The sequence below is a fragment of the Sinocyclocheilus rhinocerous genome, unplaced genomic scaffold, assembly GCF_001515625.1.
Source record: "Sinocyclocheilus rhinocerous isolate Xijiao unplaced genomic scaffold, SAMN03320098_v1.1 scaffold3263, whole genome shotgun sequence".
NCBI lineage: Eukaryota > Metazoa > Chordata > Actinopteri > Cypriniformes > Cyprinidae > Sinocyclocheilus > Sinocyclocheilus rhinocerous.
Window position 1 is genome coordinate 404,860 of NW_015664010.1, and position 13,111 is coordinate 417,970.

The window sequence follows — 13,111 nt, forward strand, 5'->3', positions numbered from 1 at the left end:
CACCTGCTGACTGCATATATCTACTACAGTACACGGATCCATTCCGTATAACTAAACACAGCAACATAAACATGGCGAATCAAAACATTATCGTGAATGTGTGTGGAAACAACGTGAATGTACGGAAATGTCTGTGCCTGTGCATAAATACACTCAAATCTGTGCGTCAAGAGCACTCATACACGCATTATTATAATCGGACTTGTGCGTGCTTACTGTACTGTACGACTCCTGTACGCCACCGCAATCGTCTTCACCTTGATTGCAGTCTTCATCCATCAAAACATTACTAGCGAGACTGGTTATCTAGTCGAGAAACCGTAGTTTGCATCTGGCCATTGTAACCTATTGTGCGTTATGGAAGAAAGAAACACACAATGCAGGTCACCATCAACCTATGTATTAATGTTAAAGGAAGGTGCAACAAAACAATAGAAAGTACAATGTGTTTTCTCCCAGCATATACACAGGAGTCATGCGTTAACGCATTAACGTTGACAGCCCTAATATATATATATATATATATATATATATACAGTATATAAACAAAAATGAAAAAAAAAATTATGTACAGGTGTGCTATAGATAGAATAAGATGTAGGGATGGACTAAGATACAGGGTGGGATCAAATATATATAAGTGGTCTGGCACATATTTTTATTGCACAATGGGGAGGAGAGCATTTAACTGTTCATGAGATTGCTTGTGGGGGAACAAACATTCCATATATATATATTTATCAAAGGTGTGATTTCTTTTGTTTGTGTGTGTGTGTGTATGTGTTTACAGTATTGCAAAATATTTATATACTGTACAATAAACAGTTTTTTTTGTAACTACATGCATTGGACACTGTGTTCTCCATTTTTTGATGTAGTGTCTGATGAATGATCGGTAGTGTGTACATATTGACTAATGTGTGTATGATTTGGAAGCCATGTTTGATTTTGAGTACAGGTGAAATGGTTTTGAAGCAATTGTTTGATTTTGCCAGAAGAGTCAGGGGTTCTGTGAATTTAGTTTGAAGGTTTGGATTTGTGTTACAGGTTTTGAGAAAATGAGTGATGGTTTCAAGAAATGTGTTTTATTAATTCAGAAAAACTGTAAGAAAACGGCTCAGACGGGAGCCGACTCATATCGTTCACTTAAAGGAGCCGGCTCATAGAGCCCATTCGTTAACCCAAAGTGTTGTAATTGTGGAGAAGAACATAGTGCGGGTTATGGAGGATGTAAAGTGAGGAAGCATGCAGCACAAGTGCAGACTGTAAGAACAGAGGAGGGATTGTCATATTCTGAGGCGCTAAAAAAAGTGGGTAAGACTCCAGAGCTAGAAGAGAACAAAAAGATAGTTCCTAATAAAAAGGATAAAGTGCAAGAAACAACAAAAGAGAGTATAAGGGTTTATGACAAAGTGGCATTTGTCACGTTTATGGCGGAAGTGGTGAATTGTTCTGCACAAACGGAAAGCCGGACAGAGAGAATCAAAATTATAATAAAAGCAGCTGAAAAATACCTAGAGATAGAGGGCATTTCAGTGGAAATGATTAATGACAAACTAAAGATGCAAGCATCAAATACTCAAACAGTATGTGGTGGTTCATAATGGTGTTAACAATATTTCAATGGAATGCAAGAAGCTTAATTGCAAATGGGCAAGAATTTAAAAAGCACATATCTAATCATGAAAACAAACCGGATATAATTTGTGTTCAAGTTATAATATCCTTCTCTCTACCAAATCTGTTCACTCCACACTCCAGATCAGTAGGTGGCGGTAATGCACCTTTAAGTTGGTTTGCCAAAACCGCCAATAAACATCAGAAGAAGAAGAGCCCATTCGTTCTATTCATTCGCCAGGCCTGTAGAGGTCAGTAACGGCGCTCTCGCGAGATTTCTCCTGTCCCTCATGCACAAACCGAAGAAGACGCTTGATCAACAGTGAAGGGGGAATCGTCCTCGTTTCTGCGATTGAACCGAATTAATTCTCGAGCAGAGATGGTGCTGTCGTCCTCGCAGCAGCTCGTCATGGCGTTCACCGCGGTGCTGCTGGTGTTCGTGCTGTTCCCGCGCATGTTCGGCGGCGGCAGAGACGGTCAGTCGTTCGAGCCGCGGAACAGCAGGAGAGGTGCGGACCCGAGTGGACCAACCTCGACTGTGTTTGTTTACGCTCTGTGTTTACCAGTATATATTACAGCTTATTATTAAGTTTTTTTAGGATTATTGTGGTTCTTTGATGTGTTTTTGTCATTGTGTTTGTTTGTCATTTCATATAGCTAATATTAGCTATTACATACATCATTTTCATGTTCAAAATTATTTTAGTAGAAGTGCAGATCAAGCTGTCACTGTTTTTATCCATAGTGATGAGCATTATAAACATTAGTACTGGAGTGAAATGTTTCTGCAGGTCTTAAATAGGTGCGGAAATTTAAAATTCATATTCATGGCATTAAATGATGCATGCACTGTGAAAAATTAATATGTGACCCTGGACCGCAAAACCAGTCATAAGGGTAATTTTTTTTAATAATAAATAAGATTTCCATTGATGTATGGTTTGTTAGGATAGGACAATATTTGGCCGAGATACAACTATTTGAAAATCTGGAATCTGAGGGTGCAAAAAAATCTAAATATTGAGAAAATCATCTTTAAAGTTGTCCAAATGAAGTTCTTAGCAATGCATATTACTAATGAAAAATTAAGTTTTGATATATTTACGGTAGGAAATTTACAAAATATCTTCATGGAACATGATCTTTACTTAATAACCTAATGATTTTTGGCATAAAAGAAAAATCTATAATTTTGACCCATACAATGTATTGTTGGCTATTGCTACAAATATACCCCAGCGACTTAAGACTGCTTTTGTCCTCCAGGGTCACATATTTTAACTCTGTATTTTTGTCGTTTTCCAGTTCAGATATCTAAATATACTTAAATCAAGAAGAAACATTTACTTGAGATGCAAAATGCAGATTTGAAGTCTTGTTTTATGAGAACCTGAAAAAAATAAATAACTACTGGAAGTCTTTTGGATGCTGTAGAGAACATATTGACATATTGCGTTCCCTTCAGTTTATTCCTTAAGTTTACTGAAGTCTTAAATGTACCTTCATAAAAGCTGCAGAAGCCCTGGATGTGTGTGTGAAGGATGATGAGTCTGTGTGGTTCTGCAGGTCCTGGTCCCGGTGGTAGTGTGAAAAGTCAGCAGAAGTTCCACAGGAACGCGGCGCCTCAGATGTCCCAGAGCGTGGAGAACATGCAGCAGATGAAGAAACTCATGGAGCAGGAGCTGAAGAGCGACAAATCCAAATCCAACAACAATAAGGGCTACGTCTTCACCCTCATGCCCATCTACGCCATCAGTGTCGGGCTCTTCGCCGCGTATAAGTTTCTAAAGGTGCTGACTTTTGTTGTTATACATTGGAAAATGTTTGGTGTAGAAACAATTTTCACTCAGAAATTGTTAGTAAATTTCACAAATAGTTACAAAGAAAAGACAAGCAACACATCTAATTAACTGAAATTTTGAAGTAGAAAAATTAACTCCAGTAATATTAGTTTTATTCTTAATTCTCAATCATTTTGTTTTGCAAATTTAAAAAAAAAAAAAAATTTTTTTTTACAGTTTACATACTATTATTATAATTTTTTTTAGAAAAAGCATATTGAATACGTGATAAATGTACAAATAATTACAAAGAAACAGCAGGCGTTAACATATTGAATTAAATATGAAATTAAAAAATGAGAAAAACTGAAATAGCATTTTCTTGTAAAATATAATCCAATAATCTGTTTTATTACTTCAAAAAAAAAATTTTTTTTTACAATGTACATAATATTTTTGTTTTTTAGAAAAAGCAAGTGAAGTAGTATGTAATATGCAATGATAAATGTTTGAAACATTATAAAAAAATAAAAATTGCCATTAAATTTCACAAATAATTACAAAGAAATGGCAAGTAACGCTTTTAATTAAACGTGAAATTTTGAAGACTGAAATAGTGTTTTCTTGTAAAACATACTCTAATAATCTTCGTAATAAAAAAATATTTTACAGTGTACAATAATGATTTTTTCCCCCCCTTAATAGTAATGATTTGGATGTGAAATGTACTTGATTGTGATAAAAATAAAGGCATAGTTTTTTCATAGTTGTAAATTATTACAGTGTATTTTACAAGAAAATACTATTTCAGTTTTTCTATGCAAGTTTTATGTTTAATTCAATGCATTATTTGCCTTTTCTTTGTAATTATTTGTGATATTTGCTATGAAAACGGTTTCAAAGCCTATTTTTTATAGGAACCAAAACAAATTCTACTTTTGTGGTTTGCTGTTTGAGCTGCTTATATCTTTATTTTTGTGTTTGCAGATTAAATCTTCAAGCGATTCTGAAGCTCAAAAAGCCAAAACAGCTCGAGGAGTGAAGAAACCAGAGGAGACTGGTGTGTGTGTTTGTGTGCATGAATGAGGATGCTTAAAAGTGCTTTTTTAGAAACGCCACCATTTATTTATATATTCAGAAAGAGACTTCTCTGATGCATTTGTCATTTTCCACAGAGAGTCAGCTGAATGAGCTGGAGCAGAGACTGACTCAAACCGAGAAGATGCTCAACTCCATCCTGACACAGCTGGACCCGCTTACCAACTGGTGAGAGCAGACATGCACATGACAATGAAAGCTTGAACACATGCAAACCACTTTGTTTTAAATAAATGTGGTTTATGGAGTCGTGCAACAATGCACTTGGTTAAAACGCATTCATAGCCTGATATTTTTGGTTATGCAGAAAGAGGCATTGAAATACACGCTGGTGGCCAGTGGCTCGTTGTTGGCTTTCAGTGTGTGGGTTTGTTGTTTTGCCTGCTGTTTATTCTGGGTGTTGTTCTGCAGTGTGAAGTCTGTTGCCATGGAGCAGAAGAATGAGATCATGTCGCAGCTGCAGTGCATTCGGCAGCTAATGAAGAAGAGAGGCATGGAGTGTCCAAACATCAGGATAGAAGGTAAACACAATTAACACAGTACTGCGCAAGCACCTTACCCTCGCCGCTGGGCAATAACAACGACACCACCGCTCAGAGTCTCACACAGTTAAATGTATAAATCACAAGCTTATGAAAACATCCATTTTAGCCAAATGAGCTAAGATGAATTTAATGAATGAAAGTTTGCTTGCATTTTCACCTTATTTTGATGGCAATTAAATACGGTTTCCCTTACATTCTCAGCACCAAAATGCATTTGGAGGTTTTTTTTGTTGGTTTTGATGCTTCTTATAACTAATATGTATACTAATAAAATATATATACTACTAATATAATATTTTTTGTTACAGTGTACAATTACTGTGGTATAATGCTTTTTAAATCATTGTGACACTTTTATTTTTTATTTTTATTGCCGTTTGAATTTTTTAGGTTTAAGTCATTTTTTTAAATTTAGAATTGCAACAAATGCTTAGATAATAAACTTACCTGGTATTTATCCATATTTATTTATTTTAAAGTTTATTTAAATCATTTATTTAATTATATTTAAATATATATATAATTATATATATATTTTTTATTAAAATAAAAAATTAGGCAATTTAGAAGTACAACAAATCCTTAGATAATATATCTATTTATTATTTATCCATTTTTATTATTAATTAAATTTTTTAAATTATCCATATTATTCTGTTTTTAATTTTATTTAATTCATTTTTTAAATTATATTCAGAAATTAAGCAATTTAGAAGTACAATAAATCCTTAGATAATAGATTTATTATTGATCTATTTTTATTATTTATTCATTTATATATATTTATCCATTTAAATAAGATGTCATTATTTTTTCGCATTACAGTACAGAGAATGACGTTTCATTTTTAAAATGCATTTTGAATTGCATTTTAATATAATAATGTTAATCCTAATTGAAGGCATATCGTTTGTATGTGAGTTTGCATTAATGTCAGTGAGTAAGTACTAGTTATGCTGCAGTAATGGAAGTTTTAGATTACACATAACTAATGCAGACGACCGCAGTCAGTAAAGCAGCACACAGATCTTTGAAAATAATATATCATAAGCAAATTAGTGGGATAAGTAAAGTAGCACTGAATCGGCCAACATCAGGTAGGTCACGCTGCCATTTACTGTACGTCAGTGGAGTTGAGCAGTGATGTGGTAATAAATAATGCTAAATTTGTGAATATGTGCTTGTTGAAAAGTGATGCCAGAAAACATTTGGATGCCTAAGTGACACTTGCTTTAATATTTAATTTCATATGTAATGCTCTGTCATTCACACATTTTTAAGTGACTGGATACGCTGTTGTATATGGCAAGCATGCGCTTTAGTATTGTGGTGTTGGGTGATGCAAATCACTTGGTTATTTCTTTTAGAGCCGACATGTGAACGCAATCTAGACAAACTCATCGAGACTTTGGCCACAGCCGAAACGCTTCCAGAAACTCATCAGGAATCACAAACACACACTGAAATACAGCCACATGATCACCGAGAGCCCAGGCCTGAGTCTGAGGGAGAGGAAGAGCTGGAGGAGACCAAGCGCACGGCGGGAGAGGAAGACGTGGGAAGTGAGAGTGACTCTAGTATGCCGTCCCTCGAGGACTCGGCCGACATCAGTGGAGATGATGTTACAGTCGCTCAGAAACTTCCAGAAGATCTGACGGCTGGATTACGAAGACGCAACAGGCCGGAGTAACGCTGACGAGAATCGGACACAAATCTATTGATGCATTTATTTATTTATTTTATTCATTCTAATGAAGCGGTCAACACTACTCCTTGGTTTCGACGCCAACGTCTGCATTTGAAGTTAACATGACATCAAAATCCACCCCGTTTGCAGTAAAAAATCCAAACTTTCTCTTATATTCACTTATATTTTATTTGATCAAAAATACAGTAAAAATAGTGAAATATTATTATAATTTAAAATAGCTGTTTTCCATGTGAATATACTGTAAAATGTAATTTATTCCTGTGATGCAAAGCTGAATTTTTAGCATCAATACTCCTTCAGTCTTCAGTTTCCTTGGTATTTTTGTGGAATGCATTTTTCAGGATTCTTTGATGAATAGAAAGTTCAATAGAACAGCGTTTATTTGAAATCTTTTGTAACATTAAAAAAACTCTTTACTGTCATTTTAGAACAATTTAATGCATCGTTGCTGAATAAAATTATTAATTTCTTTTTTTTTTTTTTTTTACTTTTGCATGGTAGCATATCACGGTTTTCACAAAAATATTAATCAGCAGAAATTCAGCTTTATTATCACAGTAATAAATTACATTTGAAAATATATTCAAACTGAAAACCGTTATTTAAAATTCTAATAATATTTCACATTATTGCTGTTTTTACTGCATTTCTATATCAAATAATTAATCAGTGGCATTATTCCAAAGAAGATGTAATAACTTGCTCCGCCTCCAAAACGATGTTCCTTTTCGCTGACATCATCGAGGCCAGCTGGGTGGGGAAAATAATATCCACAAATCCTTAGTCAGCCTTTCTGAAATCTCTACGACAATTAACAGAACTTTAATGAAGCTTAATGTAATGAAGGTTACAGCACTAATAGCAAATAATAATGTGTAAAAACATGTGACTTTATGGAAGTAAAATGGATGTGAATATCATTTCATATTGAGTTTTAAGCGTTCTCTGTATCTCTTTTAGTTTGAGTCAGTCATAATCAGTGTTGGGGGTAACTTATTACAAGTAATGCGAGTTACGTAATCAGATTACTTTTTTCAAGTAACTAGTAAAGTACCGCATTACTTTTTAATTTACAAGAGAATATCTGAGTTACTTTTTCAAATAAGTAACGCAAGTTACTTTTTTTTTCCAATTTATTGATTGACAGCTCTCCTGTCCCCATGTTGAGAGAAATCAGATTTATGGAGTAACACAATATTGTAATGCATTACTTTAAAAAGTAACTTTCCCCAACACTGGTCATAATCACATGTATGTCAGTATGCATCATCTGCAGAAGTGGCTTCGGTGAGGCTACAGGAATGTTTCGCGGATCGTGTGTCATTTGCATGTTTGCCTGCGGAGGAGGTTTTACACAGCTGCATGATTCTGGTTTGACAATCACATGCTATGAAGCTTTCCAGATGTGAGGACCTCAAACGGGGCGTTCTTAGAGAGGCGTTACAGCGTTGAGCTTTCGTTTTTAAAACATTTTTTGAGCTTGAATCGAATACCAAACACTAAATGTGAGAAGATGTTCATGCACGTTGCTGCTGTCTGTGCCACTTTTCAGATTTAATGTTTTTATAAATCTGCTTTTCAAAGCCTGATATAATATGATGTTTCATGTTACAGATTTTTGTTACCTCTTTTATGATACGTTTTCATTATTTGGCCAATCATATTTTGAGAATAATTAAAGAAAAAATAGTAGTGTTGATTCCTAAATCAAAAAGTTCAGTAATATTTTTGGTGACTGTTTCAAACCAACAATTGCTGCTGTGTTTTGGGCATCATTTTAAAAACATGCAACTGGTCCTGTCAGAGAAATATTGTTGCATGTCCTTTGAATGATGTGATTTAGCATTGGAAGATGTGATTGGCATGGTCTATGCTTCCTGTGTTCATTGTTTTTGCCTTGTATGTGGTGTGCAGTTTAGATGAATATATTTATGAACAACTGTTGAAAGCCTTAAATAAATTCCAAATACATTTACATGTTATTATTGCACTTCTGTGATTATTAGTCTCTAATTGATCAGTTTGTGCCCTTACTTTTGTATCGTTTAGATCTTCAGTGTTGTTAGACTCACCTGTGTCTCTTGTTAATGCAAATATCTAATCAGTCAATCAGGTCAGTGCATGAATGCAAAAGTGCATAAATCCAAACGAAAAAATGAACGTGTGCTTTGTGTCTGAACTGCTGATCTTCTGGGATCTTCAGAAGTCTCTGGAGTTTATAGCAGATGGCGTGAGAAAACAGAGAGGTGTTGCATGGATGCACCACAGCAGCTGAGATCTTCTCATTACTGTCAGGTAAGAAGAGCAAGGCTGGAGAATGAGATGGTTCTGAATGCTGTTTCTAACCTTCTGCATCCCCTTAATGCAAAAGTTATATTGCACATATAATTGGCTACATTGGCTGGTTTCTATGCAATATCTGGCAGTCAAGGTGCACAAGTCATACTTACAAGTTGATAAAATGAGCAATTTCAGACTAGATTTGAGTAAGGTTTCTTCATCAAATCTGAGAAAGTTTAGCCACTTTCTCTGATTCCAGTTTGATTTATTAATTTATTGTGGTTTGAACTGTGACTGGCTGCTTTACATGTTGTTGAGACACTCTTTCCACCTTATTTGATATAATAATATAGGACTAACATTAGCATAAAAATGAGCCTAACAAACTAAACGATTTCCTAACACATACGACCACAAACTAGTCACCCAGAGTCCTGAAAAGTGTCATTTCTCCTGTGACCAACAGAGGACGCTACAGTGTAATGAACCAAATCTCTCAGTCCCTGAGCACTGTGTAATATTTCACTTGTTTAATGTTGTTTTTATTGGAGTCTGGCTGGAAGCATGAACATGACATGTGGATTTCTCGTGAATTAATGACAGATGGAGATAAATGCTGTGAGATTTCACCTTCCAGACTGAGTCCATTGGGGCCGGACGTCCCAGAATAATCTGCTCCCATCAATTAGAGCCACGTTCAGCTTTAATCAAGTGCGTTTACACCTAATGGGATGTGCTAACCACATTTGCCCTCGTACCTGGGCCTGTCTCTTTCTGGGAATAGACTTTTAATTAATATGAGAACGGACAGGGGGTTAATGAGACGCGAGACGGTTTTTCATTAAGATGTGATTGCTGCTAGAATTATTTCACTTCTCGGTGAATGGATCTCTGTTGGTTTTGCTTCAAGAGCCTGAATTTTGTGACCAAACACTATAGCAACGTTCTTTATTGTGCAAAGGTAAACACTGTTATTTACCATGGTATTCCTCACTTGGTCACCAGAGTCACACTTGTGTGGTCAAAACAGACCGAAGACAATTATAGTTAATTAAAATTAAAACTAAAACTGGAGCCAAAATGAAAACCATATGAACATTTGTGACTCTGGAGCACAAAAGCAGTGTTAAGTCGCTGGGGTATATTTGTAGCAGTTACTTGAAATAAAGTAGAAGTAAGTGAAATAAAGTAGAACTGAAGTAAAATAAATATAAAAAAAAAACTTTTTACTTCATTATTTTAATTTAGTTTAGCTTGGTGTACTAAAATAAATAAAACTGAAATAACTACTAAAATGACAAAAAATGACAACAATTAAAACAAAAACAAAGTATAAAAAAAGATTCAAAATATTAATCAAGACTATAATAGTTTTTCAGTGATACAAAAATAACAACGAATACAAAAAGCATAACTTTTTCTCTTTTTTAATGAAATGAATGTATTATGTTGTTTCAGTAATATTTATTCTTTAATATTTTGTATTTTGAGGGGAAATTGTGGTATTACACTATTCATTAAATTACACACCATTTATTTTTATATACAAATATTAGAAACAATACAAATATAAAAAGAAAATCATATTTTCAATCAATACAATTAAAATATTTCAATTATGCACACATATGTATGTATATGCATTTCATATTTCAATTTCAAACATAATTACTTACTTTACATTTTGAATTTGAATATATATTTAGACATTATCAAAGACTTCATTGTGGCTGACTTGTATTTCGTATCCCCTAAAATTTTTCCGTACTCAGTTTTTATTTTTCATTTTTTTCCATTAATTTCCTATGATGGTCGTATGGATCGTATTTGACCACGAAGATCACAAGTTTGACTTTTTTTTTTTTTTTAAAGACCATTTTAACTTTTCTAATCATGTTAAAATTGTTATGTGTGTTTATATAAAGTGCTGCAAAAGTCAAAAGTTTCATACTATTCCGATGAAGTAAATATTGTAATATTTCAAAATGTAACATCTTTCAGTCTAGAGGGTTAAAATTTGCCTTCATCTTTGTTTTGTTCCTCCTGTCCAGAACTCATCAGAACAGACCTGCGACCCACCAGTTGAGATCCAGAGCTCAGAGTCTAAAATAACCACAGACAGTTGTGGGAGGATGAATTACATGACTAACCTACAGCTGAGTCAAGGTCAGTTTTGGATATGTGAGCTCTGTGCTTCCCGAACGCCAAAACCGTGTAGTGCATCAGTGACCAAAATATGCTTTATTTGTGGACGTCTGAAAAGAAAAGCAGTGCACTTTGGTTTCATTTTGCAGTGTTTTACGTTTTTAGACTGTAGAGTGAAACTCCAAGATGTAGTTGAGTTTGTTTCTTCATCAGATTTGGAGAAATGTAGCATTGCATCACTTGCTCAGCAATGGATCCTCTGCAGTGAATGGGTGCCGTCAGAATGAGAGTCTAAACAGCTGATAAAAACATCACAATAATCCACACAACTCCAGTCCATCAGTTAACGTCTTGAGAAAAAAGCTGCATGTTGGCATTATTGTGATGTTTTTATCAGCTGTTTAGACTCTCATTCTGACGGCACCCATTCACTGCAGAGGATCCTCTGGTGAGCAAGTGATGGAATGCAAATGTAATGTATCTAATTTTCTGTTTATTATAGGTTCACTACCCAGTTCCAAGATCTATGCACTAAATGCATGACTATAGGGAAAGTGTTTAGTTCAGTTGTATTCTCAGAGGATGCTTCCACATTCATGTGTTGCCAAAGCAGCTCACGACATGTTAATTTTAGCTCCGGAGCAAAACACATCAAACTATGAAGTCTGTGACTTGTTGTATGCGGAAGTTGCACAGAAATATGGGATAAAACATAGTTAAGATTCGTCTTAGTGGCTGTAGCAGCCTCTGTGTGGCTTCATGAATTATGAATGTCAGTCCCAGTCTTGCTACTATTTTTAATTTCCTATATGCAAATAGGATTAAGACGTTGGTGTGTGTGGGAACGCATGTGCGCCGCATGTGTCTTTAGACATGCAAACGTGTTTCTTCATCTTTAGAGCTGCAACACTGAATGTGACAGTGCTGCTATGTTTGCACTAGAGTCCTGGGGTTTATAACACGCGTGAATCTTTTTTGCTTTGACACAGTGTGAATGTATTCGCAGAAAGTGAAAGATAGAAAAACAGCTCTGATCCAGATCCAGAGGTAATGTGTATTTATTGCAATAATCAGTCAATAATTAATAGTTTGTCGTTTAGCTAATAACACTAATAGGACTTAAAGTAACCTACAAACTTAACATGAATCATTATGCTCATGAATCATTTCTTTTGGGATTTGAACCTACAACCTGTCAGGTTTTTAACTCACCGTTTGTGAGCGAATTAGTGGTTGGTTTCTTTTTTTTATGGGAAAGACCCCTGGATACTGTAATGAGCTCATGTGAGTCAGACATGATGAATCACTCCATTAGGTTCAGTCCGGTAGTGATTCGCTCTCTGCTCTAGATAAACCAAACCCTGTTTTGCACAGTTTAGAAAACACCATCCACCTTTAAATGAATGTTTCTACTTTGCAATATTACTCACTTTGATTATATCTAGTTTCTACATTGCCCATACACTATTCTTTTTATCCACCTAATTTAGCAACCCGTAAGTAAGCTATTTTCTGAGACTTCCGGTTCATTAGCCGGTAAATAGAAGAATAGTAAACAGTAAAACTATATGCGCTACAAACACAGCTAAAATTTAAAAAAATTTAATTTTCTTTTTTTCAGTTATGTATTTTATTCACATATTTATTAAAATATTCCATCATCACTGAGCGTAGCTTGACGTTAATTAAGTGACCGCTTTAATTGATTTACTTTTACTTTTAGTCATTTAGCAGACACTTTTATCCAAAGCGACTTACAAATAAGAAAAAGTAATAAACACTAAAAAACAACTACATATGTGCATTTACAGCCACACACACATACATATACATGTACATATATATATATACATTCAATATATATATATATATTATTTCATTTCCATTTTGTATGTTGAAGTACTGAAATAACTCAAATTAAATAAAACTAAAAC

General features: G+C 34.6%; 1 protein-coding gene across 2 annotated transcripts; it reads left to right on the top strand.

Annotated features, from left to right (window-relative positions):
* Nucleotides 1–1,892: 1,892 nt before the first annotated feature.
* LOC107729159 (uncharacterized) lies at nucleotides 1,893–6,933 on the top strand. 2 transcript variants are annotated; one of them, XM_016539553.1, is made up of 6 exons: nucleotides 1,893–2,126; nucleotides 3,184–3,407; nucleotides 4,386–4,458; nucleotides 4,574–4,664; nucleotides 4,908–5,017; nucleotides 6,409–6,933. In XM_016539553.1, the coding sequence occupies exons 1-6, from the start codon at nucleotides 1,997–1,999 to the stop codon at nucleotides 6,729–6,731; spliced, it is 951 nt and encodes a 316-aa protein (XP_016395039.1). In that variant the 5' UTR covers nucleotides 1,893–1,996; the 3' UTR covers nucleotides 6,732–6,933. The 2 variants fall into 2 exon arrangements, with proteins under 2 accessions (XP_016395039.1, XP_016395040.1); XM_016539554.1 differs by having other exon boundaries at nucleotides 1,893–2,093.
* Nucleotides 6,934–13,111: the final 6,178 nt, after the last annotated feature.